A 26,892-nucleotide genomic window follows, 5' to 3' on the forward strand; every position below is an offset into this window, starting at 1 on the left:
AGGATCAAACTTACTTTTTAATAGCAATCAGCTCCCCAGACTCAATGCTTCTTCCCAGCAGGACAGAACCGTAGGTTCCATCTCCGAGCTGCCTGATTGTTGTGTATCTATTCATGGTGTGCCTGCTCAGGCCAGACACTCATCTCAAGGCCAAAGCAGTTCAGTCCTGCAGCAGTAGCAGCCCTCCCCAGAGTGTAACCAGATTTTTCGATGGCAGCACCAGCACAAAGTATTCAATAGGACGTGACTATCTTCCAAATACATATTTTCAAAAATCAGTCTTCTGCCTGCAGAGAAAAATGAGAGGCAAGGGTAAATGCTAAAATACATTTTCAGTAGATGTATTTTTATGAGTCTCAATCTGTGTTTTATTGGAACACAGTCATACCCATATACTTGCACACTGTCCATGACTACAATCGCAGGGTTAAATACTTGTGCAATGCTGTATAGCCTGCAAAGCCCAAAGGACAGCAAGTTTTGGAATAATGTTGTTTCATTATAATGTTGATGAAGGAAAAAAAAACAACTTGGTTCCCGGCTGGGGCTGCTGTCTGTGTGGAGTTTGCACATTCTCCCTGTGTCTGTGTGGGTTTTCTCCAGCTGCTCCAGTTTCCTTCCACGTCCCAAAGATGTGCACACTAGGTGAAAATCATGTCTACACTATCCCAGGCCTGAGTGGGTGTAGGGTGTGTGTGTGTGTGTGACCTGTAATTGGCGTCTGTCTGGGGTTGGTTCTCACTCTGCACCCTAAGTTGCTAGGATAGGCTCTGACCACCCACACCCCCAAACTGGAATAAGCAGGCAAATAATTACTTTACTTTTTAAAAAATCTTTCTTAAATGTATGTGTAGCTCACATTTATTCCAATGTTTAATATTCAAAGTGTTTTGTTTTTTATTTAGATGTTTGGTGATGTTTTTATGACCAGAAATATGCTGTAGGAACTTAACTCTTGTTTTTATCAATTAGCCTATGGCAAAATTGGTTTCGTTTTATGTTGTTTGGCATAAAGTCGCAGTTTCCAAAGAACCTACGGATGAGCTAAGTGAAGACTTAGTGTATTGACCATATGGCCCTTTACACAGTTTACTAACCCTTGGTCTAAACAATGCTCTTTTCTAATTTCTTATACAACTAGAGATACTATGCTTGGAAAGTAAATTTGTCACTGAGTCAGAAATAAATCAGCTCCAATTCAATTCTTTTCTGCTGACTAACCATTCTGGGCAAACTCTGAGAGCCAACTGTGGTCGATGAAAATTGCCAGGCTATGAAAATTTCTGCTAAATATACTGTGTTCTGTACACTTGAGCTACAATTAACAATGTAAACATACAAAAGCTAAGAAATGCCAAATTAAAGTTCTCCTGATAGAGAACTTATGTGTGCTCCATGAACTACGTGTGGCTAAGCATCAATGGTATTATTTTCACTATTAGACATTCGGAAGCTAAAGAAAGAACTAGGAATTCAAGGTCTATGTGTAGGGTGTGCTCCTTTTAAAGTCACTCAGTTTGTGTCTTAAAAATAATGTCACTGATTTTTCATTTATATAATTCAGTCTGCCTATAATAAAGAAACTGTAGTAATAATGTAAAGTGATTACAATGTCTTTAAGCAAACATTAATAAAATGTAAATACTGAAATAACAAAGATGATTTGAAATATGGCTATCAAACTAGTAATCTGAAAAATCAAAAGATCAGAAAATAATGATTGGCAGGATGTGACACTCTGTACCTAAATCAAGTCTATAAACCTTCTCCTTCCAGGAGAATTCCAGTTAATAAATATAGAAGGAAAGAGAGAACTAAGAAATTTCCCTATTAGGTAAACACCACAAAAAAGTTTGTTACAGGCAAAGTTCACTCATGAATGCAAAAATTATTGGATGGGAGTTTAAGGAGAAACAGCATATTTGCATAGATCCAAAGTATCTAAAGGTACTTATTAACTTTGAAGAGAAAGATGGGAACTTCACAGGGAGAAATCCAGGAGAAACCTTACCAGAGTGATCAAGTTCAATATCACCAGCAATACGATGACTTTATGTATTCTGGATGTGATGCACTTGAGAAGGGTATGTCATCACTTCTGCAGTTTTCCTGTCAAAAAGCCAGAACCTCAATCTAACCACGAAAAAACATAAGGCAGATATCAACTGAGAGACATTCTATAAATAACTGACTAGTACTCTACGAAGTGTCCAGATCACAAAAGACAAAGACAGACTAAGGAGCTGTCACAGATTGGAGGCAATTAAGCAGACATGCTAACAAAATGCAATGTGGGATCCTGGAAGAGAAAAGAACACTAGTGAAAAAGTTGGTAAAATCTGAGTAAGATCTGTTGTTAATAGTATTGTGCCAATGCTGATTTCCTGGTTTTGAGCATTGTTCTATGGTTATATGTTAATACTAGGGAAAACAGGGTGAAGAGTTTCTAGGAACTCTGTACTATTTTTGCAAGTTTTCTGTAAGTCTAAAATTAGTTCCAGATTAAAAATTTAAAAATAGGCCAGGCACAGTGGCTCATGCCTGTAATCCCAGCACTTTGGGAGGCCAAGGCAAGTGGATCACCTGAGGTAAGGAGTTTGAGGCCAGCCTGGCCAACATGGTGAAACCCTGTCTCTACTAAAAACACAAAAATTAGCCGGATGTGGTGGTATGCACCTGTAGTCCCAACTACTCAGGAGGCTGGGGCAGGAGAATCGTTTGAACCCGGGAGGTTGAGGTTGCAGTGAGCTGAGATCACACCACTGTACTCCAGCCTGGGCGACAGAGTGAGACTGTTTCAAAGAAAAATGAATTAAAAATATAAGTAAGTAAGTAAATAAATCCAGACTATGTTCTCCTGAGAGCTGTGTGTGGGCTTGAGAAATCTTAAGAAATATAAAGGTTCTGCCTGATTTCACCACACTTTATCACAAAATCAAGCAAGCTTTTAGAGATCAATCTCCACTTGATCCACTCTAAACTCATTCCCTTTCCCCTAGAACCACTGTAAGGTCCCTGGATGGATGGGCATTTTCCTTCTTGAAACTCCTCAGGATCAGACTCTTCAACCTTCTTCAGGAGCTCTTTAGGGTGATGTATTCCACTGATGATTAATAAATATTTATAAAGCACCTCCTGTGTGACAGATCCTGTCTTTAAGCTCTGAGAATACAAAGACCAATAAAATATGGTCCCTTCTTTTAAAGAGCTTAGAGTCTCCTGGCAGAGGATGGGGGTGTGGGTGGGAGAGGAAAAGCAGATATGTGCCAGTCATGAATACAAACTAAGATATTTCAAGTATGCTAAGGGCACAGGATATGGAGGGGAATTAAGAAGAAAGTCCTCTTGGTTTCTAGCTGGGTCAATTCCATCTGCTTAGGGAGGGCAGTAAAAATCTTCATAAAAGATTATCTTAAAAAAGAGAAAAGTAGGTATTTTTTAGGGCAAATGGGGTTCTAACACTCCAAGAAGAAGAAACTAAGAGGCAGGGGCTTGAAACTGGGGAGTGGAAGTGGGGAGCTTGTGGAAAGAGTTGGTAGACTTTTGTTTATGGAGGAAGCCAGATGCCATTTTTTTTAAATACAGGTTTTGACTGGTTTACTGGAAGAGAAGAAAATACTATAAAGCAGAGGTCCCCAAACCAGGGGCCATGTTAGGAGCTGGGCTGTACAGCAGGAAAGCAGCAGGTGAGTGAGCACTGCCGCCTGAGTTCACCTTCTGTCCGATCAGTGGTGGCATTAGATTCTCAGGAGCGTGAACCCTATGAGTTTGTGAACTGCCCATGGGAGGGATCCAGATTGCCTGCTCCTTTGGAGACTCTAATGCCTGATGATCTGAGCTGGAACAGTTTCATCCTGAACCATGGATGGTAGATTGGATACAAATACTTATCTGTGTTACAGTTACTGTAGCTGTAGTTACTATCCTGTGATTCAGTAAGAACATAGTTTCATTCTTGGGAAATACACTTTGAAGAATTTACAGGTAAAGGATCATGATGTATACAATTTATTCTCAAGGGGGTAGAACAAAAATTTTGTGTGTGTTGTGTGGAGAATAAATGGGGTAAAATGTTAACAACAGGTAAATCTGGGTAAAGAGTATGCTATGGACTGAATATTTCTCCTCCAAATTCACACATTAAATCCTAACCTCCAATGTGATTGTATTTGGAGAGAGACCTACAAAAAGGTAATTAGGCTACAGAGGTCATAAGGGCAGGGGTCTGATACAAAAGGGTTATTGTCTTGTACCTCTCCCCCACACTTCCTACCAAATGAAGACACAGGAAAAAGGCAGCTATCTAAAAGCCTCATGCTTTTTGCAATGCATTATACTACTGATTCATATCAGTTACTAATAATAAAGCCTTTTTTTGGATAATGTCCCTTCTTCATCCACTTAGATTGTACATTCTCACCAGAAACCAAATCATTTGATCTTGGACTCTCCAGCCTCCAGAACTGAAAAAAATAAATTTCTGTGAAGACACCCAGTCTATGATAGTATGTTATGTATGGTAGCCCAAGCAGACTAAGATAGGATATATGGGTATTCTTTGTGCTATTCTTGCAACCTCACTGTAAATTTAAAATTATTATAGATTAAAAATTTCAATTATCCCTAGAATGGAGAAGAAGGGAAATTTTAAAAAGATACAGGCACCTTAAATGTTTTATTTTAGCTTAAAAACAGACTTTAATACAACTTGTTTAGAAGACAGAACACTATATACCACGGTTCCTTCATTTCATGATTACTGCATTATGGAATAGATTGGATTCAGGCTGTACCTTAACCCAAAAACTACATTTGGACCACAGCACGAGCAATTTTGGCTCTGTGTTTATTTTCCCCTTTTTCTTCTCAATGTTTATCTTCAACTATTTTTTTCATATGGCATATACACAGTCCCCAACTTATGATGGTTTGACTTAACGATATTTTAACTTTACAAATGGCGCCAAAGCTATATGCATTTAGTAGAAATCATATTTCGAGCATCCTAGTTGCAGAATATTTCATGCAACTATTCTGTTTTTCATTTTCAGTGCATATTCAATATATACAGGAGATATTCAACACTTCATTATAAAATGGGTTTTGTGTTAGATAGTTTTGCCCAACTATAGGCCAATGTAAGTGTTCTGAACATTTTTAAGGTGGGCTAGGCTTACAATGATGCTCAATAGGTTAGGTATATTCAATGTATTTTTGACAATAATTTTTTTTTTTTGAGACGGAGTTTCGCTCTTGTTACCCAGGCTGGAGTGCAATGGCACAATCTCAGCTCACCACAACTTCCGCCTCCTGGGTTCAGGCAATTCTCCTGCCTCAGCCTCCTGAGTAGCTGGGACTACAGGCATGCGCCACCATGCCCAGCTAATTTTTTGTATTTTTAGTAGAGATGGGGTTTCACCATGTTGACCAGGATGGTCTCGATCTCTCGACCTCGTGATCCACCCGCCTTGGCCTCCCAAAGTGCTGGGATTACAGGCGTGAGCCACTGTGCCCAGCTGACAATGATATTTTTAACTTGCAGTGGGTTTATAGGGATGTAACCCCACTGTAAGTTGAGATGCATCTGTGTATGAATTCTCCCGTCATTCATTATTTCACTTTCCAACAAATTAATGACATAAACATTGTTGTATGTCATCTTCCTAAAAAAAAAAATCACTGTAAATAATGTCAACTAGTAAATATTGTCCTTTTTTTTTTTTAAGGAGGCTTTGTCCTAGAGACAATGGGAAGTCAATTAAAGTTTTGTAACTAGGGGACTAATGTGATCAGATCTGCATTTTGTAATAGTTAGAATATGTTTCTTTGTGTCCAACCAAAACTTGCATATTCTAATTTAAGCAAATTTCTTCATGCTTAGTTTTCTGTGGATATTAAGAAGCCATGCCATAAAAATGTCCATGCACATGAAATTAGTAATCAAGCATGTGTCTCTCAGCCTTCTCCTGTCTTAATGACATGACCTTTTCTCAGAGGATGCATTTTCCACCCCTTTAATTACCTTTGGCATTCATCTCTGAACCCTCACACATTCTCCATCTCCTTGATAAACTGTGGTGACCAAAACTTAACAGTAACCTATAATACAGTAGCATGTGGCTTCCCTGATGCTTTTTGCAATGGCATTATACTACTGATTCATATCAGTTACTAATAATAAAGCCTTTTTTGGGATAATGTCCCTTCCTCATTCACTTAGATTATACAATTGGAACAACGGTTTCCTAGATTATCACTGAGAAAGCTATTTGTGAAAGAATTAAGAGCTTCATTGAAATCCAGATAGATTGGGTCATTCATTGAATGCATAATAACCCCAACAATTCCTCCCTGTCACAGTCTGCCATATTATCAAGGAACAAAATCTAATTACTCTGGCAAGATATGACTCTCACCATAGCATGGTAGTTACTTTCTAATTTCTTATGCTACTTCAGGTAACTACCTAACAACTGTACAATGGATCAGATTAGTGTCTCTTCAAGCATTGATGGCAGATGGTATAATTTTATTCGAACTTTACTGAGATGCTAAGCATTATGCAAGGCTCTTGGGCACATTATAAATAAGGTTAGAGTCTCTCCTTTAAATCACTCACAACTGATAGATACACAAAAAATGTAGAAACTGCTATGAGAATGCAGTAGAAGGCAACCAACTCTTGGGAGGACAGCAATCTGACAGTCCTTCAGAGAAGGGGTAGTATTGAGATGTTAAAGAATGGACATGGTTTTCTTACACAGAAAAGGAGAGAAAGGAATTATAAGTGGAGGAAGTTGTAAAAATGTTGGCGAATATAAGAACTTGGTATGTTCATAAGAAGGTGGGCACAACCTAGTGTTTCTCACCTTGGTTGAGGACAGAATCACCTGGAGAACTTTTAACATTTACTGATGCCTAGCCCCAGCCCCAAGAAGCAAGTCGGGATGGGGGCTGAGCTTTGAGAGTTCTGAAAGCTTTCCAGGTCTAATGTGAAACTAGGGCTGAGAAGTAGAAGACTAGGATAAAACCAATCCAATGGACGGCAGTGGAGGAAATTGCAGGAAATAGCTAAAAATTTAAGGTGGTCCCAATTATGAAGAGGTATGTGTATCATGCAGCAGTTTTTTATTTTTGCGTTTGTTTTGTTATTTTTTTTTGTGACAGGATTTCACTCTGTTACTCGGGCTGGAGTCCAGTGGCACAAAATCACAGCTCACTGTAGCCTTAACCTCCTGGACCCAAGTAATCCTCCCACCTCAGCCTCCCAAGTAGCTGGGACTACTTGGTGTATACCACCAAGCCTATTTTTTTATTTTTTATTTTTAGAAATGAGGTATCTTTTTTGCCCTGGTTGGTCCTCCCACTTTGGCCTCCCAAAGTGCTGGGATTACAGGTGTGAGTGCACCTGGCCTTATGCAGGAGTTTGATTTTTATCCTACTGAAGGGAGTTCTCCAGAGTTTTAGGCAGAGAAATGGCATGAATAAAATCCTTCTGGAGACTACATAGATGTTAGAATATAGCGATCAGAGGCAGAGACTAGTCAGGAGGCTACTCCAGTAGTCTAAGTGAAATATGATGAAGGCCTGAACGAAGGCACTGGACTGGGTAAGTCTTAGATACAACAGGAGAATATGGGTTTGAGATAGGGAATGTGTACGTGTGTGTTATTTGGACAATGTACAGAGATGTGGGTTCTGTTTTCTGGGATGCTGAATTTCAGATATGTATCAAACTTCTCACTGGAGATGCTCAATAAGCAAATAGCTCTAAGGTTGTTTTATTTTTCCCCAAAAATAGAGTATTATTGGAGTTCTTTTTGGGAACACAGTATTCAGACAAGGCTGGATACACTGTATAACTCCAGGGTACTCCATTCACAGAGAACACAAAATGAAAGGTGCCCACTAAAGTAGTTTAATAAGCCAGCCCTGGGTTCACAACAAAAGATGCAATAGTCCCATTACACCCCTGGTTTACTGCTCCAGATGCCAAACTTCAAGAGAAATATTAAAGAACATAGTGAGGGGCCTAAATGAAAGCACAAGAAGGGTAGTTGAAGAAACACAGGATGCTGGAAGCAAAGGACACTTGGAAAGCCATGATAATTGTTCCAAGTATACACACACCAGAGAGAAGGGTTAGTTACACTAGGTATGGATCCAGAGAACAGAACCATGACCACAGTTTGAACTTTCTATTATTCACATTAGTGAACTATTTCCTATACTGAAAAGAAAATGAAGTGGTATTAGCCAAACTAGCATTAGACAATAAGCACCAGTCAGCTCACATATGCACAGTCAAATCTGAGCATATCCTAGCAGGATGTGGTTAAATATACTTGAGATCGGTACTGTTCAGTTATTCATCCTTTTTGTGGTGGCCCAAATAGGATGACTCATGTCATAATCTGAAAGTAAAGAGCAAAATCTTAGTGTTGCTCTGGGAAAACAATAGGGCGACGGACAATGCACTTGAAGAAAGAAGGGAGCCATGGTAGACACCATCGCTGGTCCACTCCATAGCAATGCTCCCTTCTTGCTTAGTTTACAGAACGCTGATTTTACTCAGGATTCAACATACTCAGCTGTGGCAGCCATCCCAGAGCATGAACTATGATAGATCTAATCCAAGCAAAGGAATTCTAATTCTGTACTAAAATCTGTTTAGAAGTGGTGCTATGGCTCGGACTTATGAGATTGAAAGGCAAGTGAGCTGATGAGGAAAGAGAAAAGCTTCTGAGAAGAAATCTACTCCCTAATAAAGACAGTTGACAAAGAAGCTGCATTGAACGTGGCTGTGTAAAGCTGTGATATTTAGGGCTGAGGCAGAGATGACTATGAGACATCAGCTGTAAAGATGAGAATCCCATCTGCAGAGGATGTATTCATAGAAAGAGGTTGAGTCCTTGATGATATCAGTGGGCTGCTGCTTGAACCCTGAAAAATATACCTTTGGGTTTCTTGTTCTACAACATAATTGAAGGTCTTTGTTGAAGAAGTCACTGTTAATCTATCCAGTACAGCTAAAAAAGGCATTCCTGATACAGTGGGCTACACTAACTTAGGTACAAAATGCAAAATTCTCTACAGGAGGTGACAGATAGACCTTTATGGTGAGCATAGTTTTGAAGACTGAAAGAGGTATACAGCTGGAGACAAATTAGAAGTAACTTTCCCTTCCATTATCTGCTTCCATTTTGAAAGAAAATATCACATAAATAAGATACAAACCTATTGTGGTAGAAGAATGTCCAAAAATGTCCCTGGCATCACTCCGGGTTGCTTGGACAACTAGCTAGCTGAAGCTGGGTGACCTTCTGGAATCTGGTCATGTGCTGGTAACATGGCAGGTGGGAAACATGAAAGGATTCCACCTTGCGTGACAAGTGGAGCCCAACATGTGGACCACTCTGCATGTCATTGATAGTGACATTTACTACAGGTGGCCACAGAGCTTCAGTCAAAGGCAACCAATGCAAGCATAGAGCTCTCATGCTGAGTTCTTTTTTTCTTTTTTTGAGACAGGGTCTTGTTCTGTCTCCCAGCTGGAGTGCAGCTAGTGTGATCAAGGTTCACTGAAGCCTCATGGGCTGCTCTGATCCTCCCAACTCAGCTTCCTGATTGGCTGGGATTATAGGCACGCACCACCATGCCCGGCTAATTTTTGTATTTATTGTAGAGACAGGGTCTTCCTATGTTGCCCAGGCTGGTCTTGAACTCCTGAGTTAAGCACTCTGCCCGCCTCAGCCTTCCAAAGTGCTGGGGTTACAGGCATGAGCCACTGTGCTCAGCCTCAATCTGAGTTCTAACAGGAAAAAAGGTTTCAGCACTCTAATGACTATTTTTATTATATTAATATTAATACATCCTTCTTTGATACTTAATGGGAGACATTTACATCTATAGAGTCAGTGCTTCAAAGAAAGAAGCGGCGGGGGGAGTGGGGGAAGATGGCGCTGTAGGAGCAACTCAGGATTGCAGCTGTCAGTGAAGGCGCAGAGGGTGAGTGCATGCCGCATTTCCAGACAGATCTTTGTTGCCCACAGAACAGGGAAATTCCCAGGTGTAGGAGAGACACAGGATGCCAGTGCAGTTGTTTCGGCTGGTGCCACTGTTTCAGCTGGCACTGCAGCACAGCGGCACTCCGCACAAAACGCACTGGTCTGGGTGCCCTGTTAAACTGGCAATTTGAGATTTGGGAGGGCAGATTAGCATATTCATCTGATTAAATGGGACTTGGACAGTGAGCCAGGCCAGGAAGTTCCTGGGAAGCGACGTTTGAGCCAGTGCAGTGGGTCGCTGCATGGGAAATCACATAGATCCCGGTGCCCTTTCAGCAGGCGACTGAAACATCTGGGAGAGAGTCAACCGTTCAACTTAAAAAAAAAAAAAAGGGGTTCTGAGGCAGGGAGCCAGGTGATCAGGCTTGGTGGGTCCCACCCCCACAGGGACAAACAAAACGGCGATTCAAAACGCTCGGGGTTGAGAGTTTCACAGAGGGCACAGCTGAACCCAGGACAGTGCAGCTCGGTGGGGGAGGGGCGTCTGCCATTACCAAGGCATTCCGTCCCTACTGAGGTACCCTCCCATTGCTGATGCAGCCTGCCGTTGCCGAGGCAACCCACCATAACAGAGAGACTCCGCCAATACAGAGGCAGGCCACCATCACCACAGCAGTTCTAACCACACCCACCTCAACAGGACTACAGGGAATTACATTCGGCAGCAGGGCGGAGCCCATGGCAACAGGGTGGAGCCCACAACAGCAGGGCGGAGCCCACGGCAACAGGGCAGAGCCCACAGCAGCAGGGCAGAGCCCACTGCAACAGGGCAGAGCCCACAGCAGCAGGGCAGAGCCCACGGCAACAGGGTGGACCCCATGGCAGCAGGGCGGAGCTTCGGCAGGCAAATAGTGACTAGACTGCCTCCTAGCTGGCCAGCACAGTGCAATGGATACTCATAAATAAAGCCCTAACTCCCTGAGACAGAGCATCTGAGGGAAAAAAGGGGTTTTATGAGTTCTGCTGCAGCAGACTTAAACGTACCTGCCTAGCAGCCCTGAATGAACAACGAAGCTCACAGCTCAGCACTTGAGCTCCTATAAAGTACAGACTGTCTCCTCAAGCAGCTCCCTGACCCCCATATATCTAAAGAGTCACCTCAAAAAGGACTGATCAGACTGACCTTTGGCAGGCATCAGTCTGGGACTAAGATAGCAGAAGAAGAAACTGGTAGCATCCCTCACTGTTCCGCAGCTGCTACAGGTGTACCGCAGACAAGCAGGGCCTGGAGTGGACCTCAGCAGTCTTACAGCAGAGGGGCTAGACTGTTAGAAGAAAAACTAAGAAACAGAAGTACTTCATCATCAACAAGCTGGGCATCCACTCAGAGACCCAACTGAAAAGTCAGCAACTACTCAGACGACAGGTGGATAAATCCACAAAGATGGGAAGAAACCAGCGCAAAAAGGAGGAAAACACCTGAAACCAGAACACCTCGCCTCCTACGAAGGACCAAAACTCCTCACCAGCAAGGGAACAAAGCTGGATGGAGAATGGCTGTGATGAAATGACAGAATCAGACTTCAGAAGGTGGGTAATGAGAAATTTCCATGAGCTAAAAGAACACGTTCTAAATTAATGCAAAGAAACTAAGAACCTTGAAAAAAGATTTGAGGAAATGATAACAAAAATGGATAACTTAGAGAGGAATATGAATTGAAGGAGCTGAAAAACACAACACGAGAACTTCGTGAAGCATGCACAAGTTTCAACAGCTGAATTGACCAAGCAGAAGAAAGGATATCAGAAGTCGAAGATCAACTTGATGAAATAAAACGAGAAGCCAAGATTAGAGAAAACAGAGCAAAAAGGAATAAACAAATTCTCCAAGAAATGTGGGACTATGTGAAGAGACCTAATCTACATTTGCTAGGTGTACCAGAATGTGACGAAGAGAATGAATCCAAGCTGGAAAATACTCTTCAGGATATTATCCAGGAAAGTTTCCCCAACCTAGCTAGGCAGGCTGATATCCACGTCCAGGAAATACAAAGAACACCACTAAGATATTCAGCAAGAAGAGCAACCCCAAGGCACATAATCGTCAGATTCACCAGGGTTGAAACAAAGGAGAAAATGCTAAGGGCAGCCAGAGAGAAAGGTCGGGTCACCCACAAAGGAAAACCCATCCGACTCACAGCAGATCTCTCAGCAGAAACCCTACAAGCCAGAAGAGAGTGGGGGCCAATATTCAACATCCTTAAAGAAAAGAACTTTCAACCCAGAATTTCATATCCAGCCAAACTGAGCTTCAGAAGTGAAGGAAAAATAAAATCCTTTGCGAACAAACAAGTACTCAGAGATTTTGTCACCACCAGGTCTGCTTTACAAGAGCTCATGAAAGAGGCACTACACATAGAAAGAAACAACCAATACCAGCCATTCCAAAAACATGCCAAATGCTAAAGAGCATCAACAAAATGAAGAATCTGCATCAACTAACAGGCAAAACAGCCAGCTAGCACCAAAATGGCAGTATCAAATTCACACATAACAATATTAACCCTAAATGTAAATGGGCTAAATGCACCAATCAAAAGACACAGACTGGCAAATTGGATAAAAAGCCAAAACCCATCGGTGTGCTGTATCCAGGAAACCCATCTCACATGCAAGGATACACAAAGGCTCAAAATAAAGGGATGGAGGAAGATTTACCAAGCAAATAGAGACCAAAAAAAAGCAGGAGTTGCAATTCTCGTCTCTGATAAAATAGACTTTAAAGCAACAAAGATCAAAAGAGACAAAGAAGGACATTACATAATGGTAAAAGGATCGATACAACAAGAAGAGCTAATGATCCTAAATATATATGGACCAAATACAGGAGCACCCAGATATATAAGGCAAGTTCTTAACGACTTACAAAGAAACTTAGACTCCCACACAATAATAGTGGGAGACTTTAACACTCCACTGTCAATATTAGACAGATCAACCAGACAAAAAATTAACAAGGATATCCACGGCTTAAACTCAGACCTGGAACAAGCAAACCTGATAGACATTTACAGAACTCTCCACCCCAAATCCACAGAATATACATTCTTCTCAGCACCACATCACACCTACTCTAAAATTGACCACATAATTGGAAGTAAAGCACTCCTCAGCAAATGCAAAACAACGAAAATCATAACAAACAGTCTCTCAGACCATAGTGCAATCAAGTTAGAACTCAGAATTCAGAAACTAACTCAGAACCGCACAGCTTCATGGAAACTGAACAACTGGCTCTTGAATGTTGATTGGATAAACAATGAAATGAAGGCAGAAATAAAGAAGTTCTTCGAAACCAATGAGAATGAAGACGCAACATACCAGAATCTCTGGGACACATTTAAAGCAGTATCTAGAGGAAAATATATAGCAATAAGTGCCCATATGAGAAGAGTGGAGAGATCCAAAATTGATACCCTATCATCAAAATTGAAAGAGCTAGAGGAGCAAGATCAAAAAAACTCAAAACCTAGCAGAAGACAAGAAATAACTAAGATCAGAGCAGAACTGAAGGAGATAGAGACATGAAAAACCCTTCAAAAAATCAATAAATCCAAGAGCTGGTTTTTTGAAAAGATCAACAAAATAGACCACTAGCCAGATTGATAAAAAAGAAAAGAGAATAACCAAATAGATGCGATAAAAAACGATAAAGGGGAAATCACCACAGATTCTACAGAAATTCAAACCATCATCAGAGAATATTACAAACAACTCTATGCACATAAACTAGTAAACCTGGAAGAAATGGATAAATTCCTGGACATCTGTGTCCTCCCAAGCCTAAACCAGGAGGAAGCTGAAACCATGAATAGACCAATAACAAGGTCTGAAGTCAAGGCAGCAATTAAGAGCCTACCAACCAAAAAAAGCCCAGGTCCAGATGGGTTCACAGCCGAATTCTACCAGACACAAAGAGGAGCTGGTACCATTCCTTCTGAAACTATTCCAAATAATCCAAAAAGAGGGAATCCTTCCTAATTCTTTTTATGAGACCAACGTCATCCTGATACCAAAACCCGGCAGAGACTCAGCAAGAAAAGAAAACTTCAGGCCAATATCCATGATGAACATAGATGCAAAAATCTTCAATAAAATACTGGCAAGCCGATTGCAACAGCACATCAAAAAGCTTATCCATCATGATCAAGTAGGATTCATCCCAGGGATGCAAGGCTGGTTCAACATATGCAAGTCTATAAACGTAATTCACCACATAAACAGAACCAAAAACAAAAACCACATGATTATCTCAATTGACGCAGAGAAGGCATTTGACAAAATTCAACAGCCCTTTATGCTAAAAACCCTCAATAAACTCGGTATTGATGGAACGTATCTCAAAATAATAAAAGCTATTTACAACAAACCAACAGGCAATATCATACTGAATGGGCAAAAACTGGAAGCATTCCCTTTGAAATCTGGCACTAGACAAGGATGCCCTCTCTCACCACTCCTATTCAATATAGTACTGGAAGTCCTAGCCAGAGCAATCAGGTAAGAAAAAGAAATAAAGGGTATTCAAAAAGGAAAGGAGGAAGCCAAATTATCTCTATTTGCAGATGACATGATAGCATATCTAGAAGATCCCATCGCCTCAGCCCCAAAACTCCTGAAACTGATAAGCAACTTCAGCAAAGTCTCAGGATATAAAATCAATGTGCAAAAATCACAAGCATTCCTATACACCAATAACAGACTTGAAGAGAGCCAAATCAAGAACGAACTGCCATTCACAATTGCTACAAAGAGAATAAAATACCTAGGCATACAACTTACAAGGAACGTAAGGGACCTCTTCAAGGAAAACTACAAACCACTGCTTAACGAAATAAGAGAGGACACAAACAGATGGAGAAACATTCCATGTTCATGGTTAGGAAGAATCAATATTGTGAAAATGGCTATACTGCCCAAAGTAATTTACAGAATCAACGCTATCCCCATGAAGCTACCATTGACTTTCTTCAAGAACTGGAAAAAACCACCTTGAACTTCATATGGAACCAAAAGAGAGCCCGCATAGCCAAGTCAATTCTAAGCAAAAAGAACACAGCAGGAGGCATCACACTACTGGACTTCAAACTATACTACAAGGCTACAGTAATCAAAACAACATGGTACTGGTACCAAAACAGAGATATAGACCAATGGAAAAGAACAGAGGAATCGGAGGCAACACAGCATATCTACAGCCATACAATCTTTGATAAACTTGACAAAAACAAGCAAAGGGGAAAGGACTCCCTGTTTAATAAATGGTGTTGGGAAAACTGGCTAGCCATGTGCAGAAAGCAGAAACTGGACCCCTTCCTGACACCTTACACTAAAATTAACTCCAGATGGTTTAAAGACTTAAACATAAGACCTGGCACCATAAAAACCCTAGAAGAAAATCTAGGCAAAACCATTCAGGACATAGGAGTAGGCAAGGACTTCATGACCAAAATACCAAAAGCATTGGCAACAAAAGCCAAAATAGATAAATGGGACCTAAACAAACTCCACAACTTCTGCATGGCAAAAGAAACAGTCACTAGAGTGAATCGGCAACCAACAGAATGGGAAAAAATGTTTTCAGTTTACCCATCTGCCAAAGGGCTGATATCCAGAATTAACAAAGAACTCAAACAGAGTTACAAGAAAAAAACAAACAATCCCATTCAAAAATGGGCAAAGGATATGAACAGACACTTCACAAAAGAAGACATACATGAGGCCAACAAACATATGAAAAAATGCTCATCATCACTGGTCATTAGAGAAATGCAAATCAAAACCACATTGAGATACCATCTCACACCAGTTAGAATGGCGATCATTAAAAAATCTGGAGACAACAGATGCTGGAGAGGATGTGAAGAAATAGGAACACTTTTACACTGCTGGTGGGAGTGTAAATTAGTTCAACCATTGTGGAAGACAGTGTGGCGATTCCTCAAGGACTTAGAAATAGAAATTCCATTTGACCCAGCAATCCCATTACTGGGTATATATCCAAAAGACTATAAATCGTTCAACTATAAGGACACATGCACACGAATGTTCATTGCAGCACTGTTTACAATAGCAAAGACCTGGAATCAACCCAAATGCCCATCGATGATAGACTGGACTGGGAAAATGTGGCACATATACACCATGGAATATTACGCAGCAGTAAAAAATGATGAATTTGTGTAGGGACATGGATGAATCTGGAGAACATCATCCTCAGCAAACTGACACAAGAACAGAAAATGAAATACCGCATATTCTCACTCATAGGCGGATGATGAACAATGAGAACACATGGACACAGGGAAGGGAGTACTACACACTGGGGTCTATTGGGGGGAATAGGGGAGGGACAGCGGGTGAGGGGAGCTAGGGAGGAATAGCATGGGGAGAAATGCAAGATATGGGTGAAGGGGAGGAAGGCAGCAAAACACACTGCCATGTGTGTACCTATGCAACTATCTTGCATGTTCTGCACATGTACCCCAAAACCTAAAATGCAATTAAAAAAAAAAGAAGAAAAAGAAAGAAAGAAAGAAGCAGGCAAATATAATAAATTTGATACATGACAAGACATCACAATTCCAGCCTGAAACCTCTGAGTATATGACATTAGCATAGAAAGATTTCACAGTGTGTAGACCAGAGACTGCACAACGGCAGCATAACATTTTACCCATAAGTCACTCCATTGAGACCTCAATCCAGAAGTAGAAGACAGTTTCTAAGTCAACTCTTGTCTTTTCTATGGTAATAAGAAGCTGAAGAAACATCCCTACCCCTTCAGGCTGGCGTGTGCTCCGCAGCTCACCACAGTCCCCATTCTCCCTGTTGTCACTTGCCATTTTTTTTAGCTGTCCTTTTTTTGTGTGCCTTCATAAACACGTTTTACTGGATGAAAAATATTTCTCTGTTCCTATGCCTGTATCAAAAGTGACAAAGTAAAAGCCTGAAAAAAAAGAAATGCTTATACTTAAAGAAAAAATGGAAGAGAAGGAAAATTATTCTTTTTTAGTAAAGAAGAGCAATTTCTCACTCTTTGACAAGCACACACCCAGCTTCCCTGAGTCTTTCATTTTCCTCCTCTGCCCTGACAGCATTTAAACTCAGCTTCTGGTACAGATAGTTAACACTGCTTGAGAAGTGAATGGAATGTAGCATCCTTCCATTACTTTGAGAATTAGCATATATTTCTAACTCACAGTATTTCTAAATTCTGCTTTGACTCCGGGAATTAACTTGGATAAATCATTCACTATAACGAATCTACACTTAGCAACTTAGCACTTAGCAATACATCAAATATGCCCAAAACGTGATAATAATTTTAGTATTTACTATGTGCATAGTACTATAAGTGCTTTTGCATACATTAGTACATTTAACCCTCATAACTCTACCAGGTAGGTACTATTACGATTATCCCTATTTTACAGAGAAGGAAACTGAGACACAAGTAACATGTCTAGGTTATATGACAGATGTGGCAGAACTGAGACAGGAACCCAGGCTGACTGTACCAAACTTAAGGGAATGGTTTCAAAACATCATGAATCTTTGGAGGATCTGAGAATGAGAGGAACAGAAGTAGTACTTTGTATCTCAGAGCTCAAATATGGAAACCAGTGATATGGCTATGCTCTAGTTGGCTTCATTCTGTAATCAAACATCTGAATCTATCGGAGGCATTAGCAGCATCAACAGACCCACAATGGAAGCAAAGTGAATGTACACAAAGAGGGACAGTTTCCACTCAGCGCTGACCTGCTGTGCCTCAGGGTGTCTCTTGGTCCATGGGTTTACTTTCGGTGGAATCAGGGCATTGGACTTGCTCTAAGGTGGTTTCTTCCTCTAAGGCTGTGTGATTCTGTGGCACTGTATCAGGAATCGAGCTAGCATTTGTCTAAGGAAAAAAATGGATAAATGTTTCTGCTTTTTGTATCACGTGGACAAAGGTTAGTGGAGAAGACAGTGCCACCAAAGGACCCTGTATGCTACCCATCTCTCTTTCAAGAGATGCACAAGTGCCCCAGTGCCTCGGCCAGGCCCCAATGAACATTAAACATCAATTCCTTCTCTTCCAAGCTCACACATCACATCTTCCAAGCCTCCTGCCCCCACCCACACATATAGACCCAGAGAACAGCCCTCTCCCTTGATGCTATAATGCCTTGTCCTCACCCCACTGCCAGCCCCTTCCCCCTGGTGGTGACCTGCAGGTGCACCCTCTGCTTCAGCCTTCACACTCTCTGAGATTCCTTCATTCTCATGCTCTCACTGCACTTGCATTAGCAAGTCCTCAAAGATTATTTGAAGAGCCCAAATTTGAATTTTAGTCTTTGCTATTATTTTCTGTACAACCTTAACTAAGTGCCTCAAAATTCTCAGTGCTTCTATTTTGTCATACACAAAATAAAGACTATTTTATTTATTGGGCCTGACTCAAAGTTTTGAAGTTCTGAAGTGGAAGAACTTCTGAATACTAGAGAATAGCTGAGGCAGGCAGGCAGCCTGGGCCCTCCCACAACAATGCTGGGATGACTGAGTCTCAGAGAATCACAGAAAGTTCCCCTTTATACGGTCAGATCAAGCCCTTGGCCTTTGGGTAAGGCTGTGCCCAACTAACAAAGAAAGACAGCTTTATCTCTCTCTCAAAGAGTTCCAGCAAACCTTTGAAGTCAATGTTATGATGTTCCTGACTAGGTGACATTGGGGAAAACCTTCCTGTGATTTGCCCCAATTCCCTCCCCTCAGCTTCAATCCTCGGTGGAGGCAAAGCAGCTCGCATCGGTGCCTTGCTCATTCACAGCCTAAAAAACAGAGGCTAGGGGCAGGGAAAATTGCAGTTCATTCTTTAATTTGAAACCTTGATCAATGAATTAATGCCATCAGTTAACATTTTCTAAGACAGGAGACAAAAGATTACATGCAAACTTGGGGTTCTCGGGGAGCTGTGGTTTACCAGGCCCACTGACACCATTCAGATCCTTAGGAGGAGCTTGTCTCTCTTCACATTAATTATCTTACATGGAAAAGATTCTGTTACTTTCATTTATCCTCCCAGGAAAAGTGGATTCTGTGCAAAATCATTAGATGACTCTTCTCATGGTATCTCTGTGTTCCATTTTACCATTACAGGTCTATAATTACACTTTGTAGTCTAGGTTTCAATGTGTCCTAACTTTACAAGAGTCAGTGAATACTGTTAATTTCTTTTTAAAAATACTAGAAATAGTGCATCTGGGTTTACATTTTTCTCCTGGACCTAATTCTTCTGCCTCTATGCATTTTAGCAAGCAAATCTTGTAAGCATTTTGCCTCTTGGACTACTGCTATTTTTCTGCATGAGGAGTAGCAGTTACAAAGCCAAAAGGACTTTCCTTACATGGGTCTTGCTTTGTCTTGACCTTGACAGAGGAGTGAATTAAAGATGCATTCAGCTATTGCATCCACTGGATGTTAACAAGAACCAGTTAGATGGTGTGCCCTCTTCTATGCCCCAGAAACTGTTCATACCTTTACCATCCCTCTTCTCTTTCACTCCCAGCTTCTGAAAAAAGAACTCCCCCTGCACAAGGTCCTTAATCCCATGAGAAGCTTTCAAAGCTCCCTGTCGCTTCTCTTGCAATATCAAAGGTACTCCTGCCTTGAACCTTAAAAAAAAGTCTTCAATCACTTGCAGATGATTTTTAAACTGGGACACTTGGTTGGCTTTGGTGGACTGTAAAGAACTGAAGTGAAGGCGAAAAGTTAAAAAAAAAAGCCAGAAAAAACAAACCTTTACCCTGCCATGTTTGAAACTGTAGATGAGCTATAACGAGAGTTCCCAGCAAGTCCCCAGCTTAAAGAAAACTGCCGAGGGTGGCAACAGTACTGCTTGCCTGTGGTTCAGGGGTGGGCAAGACAGGGGATAGTGAAGATGGGAGAATGACTAAGAGCATATCACATAAAAGTTCATGTAGCTATTACCTTTCATAGTATTGCCAAGTAAGCAGCTGGACGTTACCCAATAATATTTTACCTTTCTGGTTCTAACGAATTATCTTTTATGCAAGTTACAAGGACAGCCACATGTTATGAGTATCTCTAAACATATTACAACACTTTTGACTAAGGATCTAACCTCAGTGTAAGATGCTTTGCTAGCATGTATACAAAAAAATAAAAATGAGTTCAAGTAAAGGAAGTAAAGGCTTAATATAAAAATAAAATAGGGCAGGGATCAGCACACTATTTCTGTGAAGGGCCAGCACACAGGTTAGGCTTTGCAGGCTCTCCATCTCCCTCACAACTCCACTCGGCCATTGTAGCCTGCAAGCAGTCAAAGACAACACAGAAATAAGTGGGCACGGCTGTGTTCCAAAACTAATTTATTTACAAAAACAGGCAGCAGGAAGGATCTGACACACAAGCCATAATTTGTCAAGCCCTGAAAATGAGGAGACCCCCTCTAAAGTAGAAGCACTTTAGTACTCTCCATAGAACCCTAATTTACCCCTAGGTTACAGGGCTACATACAAAGCTGTGCTTATCCCTAGAATAGAAGCTCTGTGAGGGCAGAAACGTTGCTATATTCACAACTGTATTCCCAGTACCTAGAAGAGAACCTGGCATAGTTGGCACAAGTAGGTACTCACAATAAAGACGTGCTGAATGGATTAACTAATGAATGAACAATTTATGGAGCTTTAAAAGGCAATGCTGACCAGAGGTGATTTTCCTGTACTACCAAATCCACCCTCACTGCCGTCCTGTCACATCCCACTTCTCTGCAAATTAGACAATTGTATTGGAACTAGGGTACCAAAATGACGATTTCTTCTAAAAACCTTTACACGAACTTAAGGAAAAAATTGCTTTTCAACAGGTAAGATAAGATGAAGTCATGTATATCTTATATTTTTCTCACTTACCTTTGTTTTAGTTAAATAGTTCTCTAGCAAATTCTCTTTCAAAGCAAAGGCAATGTCTGAGAGGGCAAAACTATGAACAACTATGCTCCAGGAACCACAAGTTCATGCAGATGGTAACTTTGGTGATATTGCCAGATACATAGCTGGGCAATACACAATAGTACTTGACCTTTCTGGTTCTTAGGCACTATCTTGATGGTAGTCACAAGGGCAGTCACGAGTTATCAGTACTTTATCACAAGTCATGCTTCACCTATAGAAAGGTAAAAAATAACTCACACTCATCTCTCCTAAAAAATACGTGTTTCTCATAATATCTGGGCCGTCGCTGTACATATTATTAAGTGAGTACTAAGAGTTCTTGACAGGGTGGGAAAAGCACCAAATGAAAAGTGAGGCACTATTGTGGCCCTTCCAATTCAAAAAAAGTGAGTTCAGACGACCATCATCTGCTAGGAACTACAAGTTCACACAGATAGTGACTTTTAGACATCGTCAAATATAGTTGGACATTACACTATAATACTTCATCCTTTTGGTTCTGAGGCATTATCTTTTATAGAACCATGATTAGCTACTAAAATCTAGGAAAAATTTAAAGGTAAAATATAACTGAGTGCTAATTAATATAGATTTGAATACTAAATGCAATAGGACCCACACTCAAAGCTTAATGTCAAAGAAACCTCAAACTATAGAGTTAGAATTTTTTTTTCTGTAAAGGTCCTTAATGATTATTTGACATGAGATCCAGAGACCCAATGAAGAAGAACAGAATCCTTGTTATCTTCAGAGTAGCACAGCATATTTTTTAAATGTATAAACATAATACACATTTTATAGCCAACTAAGGATGTATCAAATGTTCCCCATGTACCCCTTTGTAAAAAGCATATAAATATTTTGCTAATCCTGAGCCCATAAAGTTTTTAAAAAGGGGGAGGCAGATGTTTGAAGATGTGCTATTCTCAAACTCAAACATGACTTCACACGTCAACATGTGCTAGATTTGATTTCAGCCTGCACAGGTAAGTTTCATAACAAGACACTCTTCCTATCCAGGAAGACTTCAACTTTCAAAGCACAGCGAGTCAGGTTCTTAATGTGCAAGGATACTTCAGTGTCCTTGGAAGAAAATCAGGAATAGAAGCCTTCTGTTTGGGTTGAGTGTTTCCCTAAAACTTGTTGAGTAGTAGTTTTTCCTGACATTGGACAGCAGCTCGCTAGGAGCAGAGAGATTGAGCGAGGATGCTTATGTTAACCTTGGTTACCATCTCGAGGTAGACCTGAGCTGCTGCTTTTACTTCTTTGGCTGCAATCAAAGGCATCTCTGATTTTCTTCCTGCCACAACACTTCCTTCGCATTTTAATGCAATTTGCCCTGGAAAATGATCTGTTTCACCAAATTCTTTTATGAGGTAATTTTCTAGAACACATGTGTTGTTATAAGGAAGTTAAAACTCGATTTCAAAGGTAAGTACAACCACAAAGTAAGACACAATTACACTATAACCCCAAAACCTGTATATAAGTCATCTGGCACACACCTCTGTTTGCGCATTCTCCCAGTCAACCACATCAACCATAAACATCGAAGTCCACAGATAGGAGATTTCCAATACTCTAAACATAGGCCCTTCTCAGAAAGCCACATTCAGCAAAGACCACAGGTCAAAGACTCAACAGTAAAGTGAGATACTATTCGTAGGCTTTCAGATTAACATATACAGAAAGGTCATTACACCCAGAATTCTGCCAAGGAACCACCAGGCAAATAAACACACTCACACAGATCCCATAAGCAGAAAAATGCATTTTATAAGAGCAGACATCAACAGAAGGGTTAGGTACAACTCCAACTCTGCAAGATCCTACAAAATGAAATGGAGGAGATTGCTGCAGGAGCAGCAGAAAAAAAAAAACCACCGTTTTTAAAGCAGTAGTGTTCTTGGCAAGGTTCAGATGGAAAAACAGCAACAGATCCCAGAAGCAGAGCTGCAGCCAGGAATAACCTAAGCTCATGCCATTTTAAGTAAGGGCAGGATAATACTTACTAAGGATTCATTCGCTGCATGGTTACCCTGGTTCTCTAGGCCTCTAGGCTGAGTGTTACAGGGATTGGATTCTGTTAAGTTACTGTCAAGGGATAAGCAGACCTTTATCATGTATATGCCAGTTATAAGTAGGCACCATCTTCACACCACAACAGGGGAGTGAAACTTGGGGGAAGCCTTTTCTCTATTTTGCACATAAGATTAATACTAGGAGAATTACAGAAGGCCACTCGACTAATAAGCGGAGTCACGCCCTTTCCCCTATTCTGCTGTGCTTCAAAGCCACATTACCAGGCATAAAATATGGCTCCTGCCCTAAAGAGGCTTAAAATAACCTAAACCAATTAGAGATCAATACAGCCAGTATAATGAAGGGTGAACAAGCAAGTATCTTGAGAAACAGAAAGAGAAAATATTATAAAAGAAGTAGACTTAGGCTCCTCTGAAAATAGGTAGGAGTTGTACAGGAGAGTGAAGACAAGCGGAGAAAGGTGGTTCTCAGGAAAGCACTGTGAGCAGTGACACTGTGTCGGGAAGGAGTCTGGCCCCATTAGCAGGACAGCAAGAAGACCAGGCTGCTTAGAGTACAAAGATGCATGTTGAAATAAAATGAAGTTTTAGATAGGAAGGGTGAGGCTGATTATGATAGGCCTTGAGAAGTCAGGCATATTATTTCAAACTGGAGATAGTACATAATGAAGAGAAACTGAAAGTTTCATTTTAAATAAGTGAAGTGATCATTTTAAAGATTACACAGGCAACATAACTCTGAAAAGATCAGAGGGAAACTTCTCATTCATTCATTCAGCAAACATGTAATGAGAGCTTTGTAAGAGTCAGGCTTGGGAGGCTGTTGCAGTACTGCAGGAGAGGAAGAGTGAGGACTAGATTAGAATACAGAAGGAGGGATCTATATAAAACATATTTCAAAGGTCTTGATGACTCATTGATATAGAGGATGAAGGAAATGAAGGAAAATATGATTAAAGATAATTCCAATGTTTCAAGATTAACATAATTTCCCCTGTATTACGAACCTCGAAAAGCAATGAGAATAACAAACAATAAAGTATAAAAAGGGCTCTGATGATATCGGTCAATAAATAAAACTTCTAAATGGCTTGTTTGGTGTCCTAGTAGCTCATTTATACTTAGTTTGTGGAGAAGAAACTTCAGTGAAAAGACCTTTTCTTTGTGATTAAATGCTGAGTTCCCTTGGCAAGGACAGCAGCGGTCTCCCTAATCAGACAGGCTCCATCAACCCTCCAGCACACCCCTTCACCATCTGAACCTAGATTGGTTTCATTAGGAAATATGGCTGCCTCCCTGCTGCCTGGACACCAGTTTTGACTTTGGAGAAGGGGACAAGGCAAAGCGAAAAGAGAGAAATAAAAAGTGGGCAGAGTCACTTAGAGAGTGGGGAATGGTATGAGATGTCATTTTAAGTAAAGGATCCCAGTACTGCTTTCCTTTCCACACCTACTTCCTAGTGTTTTACAATTCCTGGTCCTCAAGTATATAGGAAAGCCTTAAAGAGTCATTACCACATTGTAGCATATTGTCCAGAAACTATTTAAAATGTGCATATTTATGCATATATTAACTCCCAACACAGTTCAGCATATGATTGAGACACAAATTCTTCTTAATAATTTATATGTTGGCTACAGAAATTTAAAGCTCATTTAAACTTTATATTCGGCAATGGTGCCATTCACTATTGAAGCATACCCTGAAACCCCACTCACTGCAAAATGTGAGAAATGAAAACTGTAACTATCAAACTTCTGTTACTACAAAGAGTGTTCCCGGCCAAAAAAAAAAAAAACCCACAAGCCCCAATACCTTATACCTTAAAGAAATCCAGTCCCGCTTGTCAAATTCAGTGTGGAATTCTCTCAGCCTAGCCAGCTCCAGCAAAAGCAGGTCTTATTTAGTTATGAGAGGAAAGGAATACTCTTCTCTGCAGAATGATGCATTAGCTACCTTACATATAAGTCCTTAATGTTAGTGTCAAAGTCAAACTTTAAAAGGCTAACATTACAAAACAAACAGTTGTTATGGAAAATCCTTCAACATCCTTCTCATAACAGCTACTCAGATTAATAAGAAAGAAATCAGAGCAGAAAGAAATCCAATAAAAAATGGTTGCAAATAAGTATGCGAGGATTTTTGCTCAGACCCCTTGTGGGACAGCCAAGGGCCTAGTCAGGGAAATTCCAAGAGCAAGTCCTCAACGTGCCCCGCAAAGCGGCTTCAAATTGGCTAGGGTCTTCCCCCTCTTTAAGACTAAAAGATAAACACCCATCAAAATCCTCCAGGCTCCGAGTTTTCATGCCAGGAAGGAGAGACCCACATGATCGCGTTAAGAAACTGTAACCCATTAGCCTCTTCCTGCGCCTCCGATCCGTTGCGGGGCCACCGGCCAGGGGCCCCCTGGCCGCCCCAGCCCAGCAGCTACTAAAGTGACAGGTCGCCCGGCAGAAGCCCCTAAATCCCCGAGCCCCACTTACTGGCGCCGCGAACACAGGCAGGGGCCCGCCCCTGCGGTGAGCGCAGCTCCTCGACGAGCCGGGCGCAACCGCCCGCTCGGGAACTGGAAATGGGGACAATCCCTGCTAGGACCGGTCGAGGGCTCCGTGCGGGGACGCCCGCGAGGTCCGGCGAGTCGCACCGGCCGCACGGCGCATGGTAGTGCAGCAGGAACCCGGCCGTTTTCCAGCCTCCAGCAGGAAAACAAACAAAAGGCTGGGTGGCTTCTAGTAGGGACGACCGACCGCTTTCCCTGGGAAAAGTTACCCTGCAGCTCCCCTCGCTGGCCCTGCGCGTCCCTGCACCGCGTCCCGTTCGCCCTGGCTCGCCCAACCGAGTTGCGCGGCGCAGCTCTGGGCAGAGGGCGGCACTGCGCCCTGGGACCCCGAAAGCCAGCTGAGCACAAGGCTATCTCCGACTCCAAACGCACTCCTAGCTGCAGATCGGCTCGATCAACCATCAAGACTTAGAAATGGAGGTGGTCAATGGACGTTCTGAGCACATTTAATTAAAGGTAATCGTTGTGAAAACATTTTTCTGATTTGAAAAAACGTAGCTGAGGTGGCACGACATTGTAAAAGTAATCAATGCCACTGAATTGTATTCAAAGTTGTTAAACAGCAAATTTCATGTTACCTATACAGAAAAATGCGATGAAAACGCACCTGATTGCCTGGTAGCATTCCTTTGAACACTGAAGAGTTTTTATATTGTTAGCAAGTAGTTGTAAAAACTGGACTCTTATCCGGGTGAGAAACTGACTCTAGTCAGATATCCTCTACACAACAATCATGCTCCCTCTGTAACAAATTATAGGGAATCTAACACATGTAATTTTATAACACATTCATTTATGTCGTAAGTGTAGACATTACCTAAAATCATCCTTATGAGGCTAGAGTGCTTTGAAAAAAGAAGTTGCTTCCAGGTGTCTGATTTTACATTTACATAATTGTTCTAAGCCAACAGTTCTTAAACATTAGCGGGAAGCATCAGAACCACATGGAGGACTTGTTAAAACAAATTCCTGGGCTGCACTCCCAGAGTTGTTGGTGCTGATGCTGTTGGTCACGCTGCCTTAAGCAACACAGATTTAATTAATAAAGCAGAAACCCTTTAACACTTTGTGGACTGTTCTCTGAGTTTACAATTCCCAGCTGATCATCATATCAGTTTTTTCTCACTATTTTTATTTTCGAATTCTACAGACTGAAGATTTTTTACTGAAAGACTCTATACTAAGGCCCGAATCCCTTTCTCCTCTTGATCTTGTGGAAGAAACATGCAAGATATAAGATAGTCAAGCTTCTTTAGATTCCTTCTCCC

The 26,892-nt window shown here is 41.2% G+C and overlaps 3 protein-coding genes across 11 annotated transcripts in view; 1 reads left to right on the forward strand and 2 right to left on the reverse strand.

Annotated features, from left to right (window-relative positions):
* Positions 1–183, reverse strand: part of CILK1 (ciliogenesis associated kinase 1) — a 39,969-nt gene extending 39,786 nt beyond the window's left edge. For all 3 annotated transcript variants that reach the window (XM_002746653.6, XM_078369379.1, XM_054254099.2), the window contains exon 1: positions 15–183. In XM_002746653.6, coding sequence (XP_002746699.1) covers positions 15–115 — 101 coding nt within the window. In that variant the 5' untranslated portion in view covers positions 116–183. The remainder of the gene's footprint in view (positions 1–14) is intronic.
* Positions 15–26,034, reverse strand: LOC128931776 (uncharacterized). 7 transcript variants are annotated; one of them, XM_078369382.1, is made up of 3 exons: positions 25,548–25,776; positions 2,012–2,109; positions 15–287 (listed from the first exon to the last, which is right to left on the reverse strand). In XM_078369382.1, exon 3 carries the CDS (start codon positions 262–264, stop codon positions 145–147), a length of 120 nt encoding a protein of 39 aa, XP_078225508.1. In that variant the 5' UTR covers positions 265–287; positions 2,012–2,109; positions 25,548–25,776; the 3' UTR covers positions 15–144. The 7 variants fall into 7 exon arrangements, 4 of the variants coding, with proteins under 4 accessions (XP_078225508.1, XP_078225507.1, XP_078225509.1 ...); XR_013534302.1 differs by lacking the exon at positions 15–287 and adding an exon at positions 17,832–17,970 and having other exon boundaries at positions 2,011–2,109; positions 25,548–26,034; XR_013534300.1 differs by lacking the exons at positions 15–287; positions 2,012–2,109 and adding exons at positions 16,847–17,016; positions 17,832–17,970 and having other exon boundaries at positions 25,548–26,034.
* The window catches only part of FBXO9 (F-box protein 9), a 49,267-nt gene continuing 48,254 nt past the window's right edge, over positions 25,880–26,892 (forward strand). Inside the window, exon 1 of the mRNA XM_078369380.1 lies at positions 25,880–26,080. The gene's annotated coding sequence lies outside the window, so the exon portion shown is untranslated. The remainder of the gene's footprint in view (positions 26,081–26,892) is intronic.

The sequence above is a fragment of the Callithrix jacchus genome, chromosome 4, assembly GCF_049354715.1.
Source record: "Callithrix jacchus isolate 240 chromosome 4, calJac240_pri, whole genome shotgun sequence".
In the NCBI taxonomy this organism is placed as follows: Eukaryota; Metazoa; Chordata; class Mammalia; order Primates; family Cebidae; genus Callithrix; species Callithrix jacchus.

What these genes read in the sequence shown, in the direction of transcription:
- LOC128931776 (XM_078369384.1), bottom strand. Translation starts at nt 26,026, where the DNA reads ATGGTTGATCGAGCCGATCTGCAGCTAGGAGTGCGTTTGGAGTCGGAG. An exon ending in TGCCTGTGTTCGCGGCGCCA is followed by an intron (nt 2,110 to 25,547) that starts GTAAGTGGGGCT and finishes GCTTTTTGACAG; the next exon opens with GAAAACTGCAGAAGTGATGA.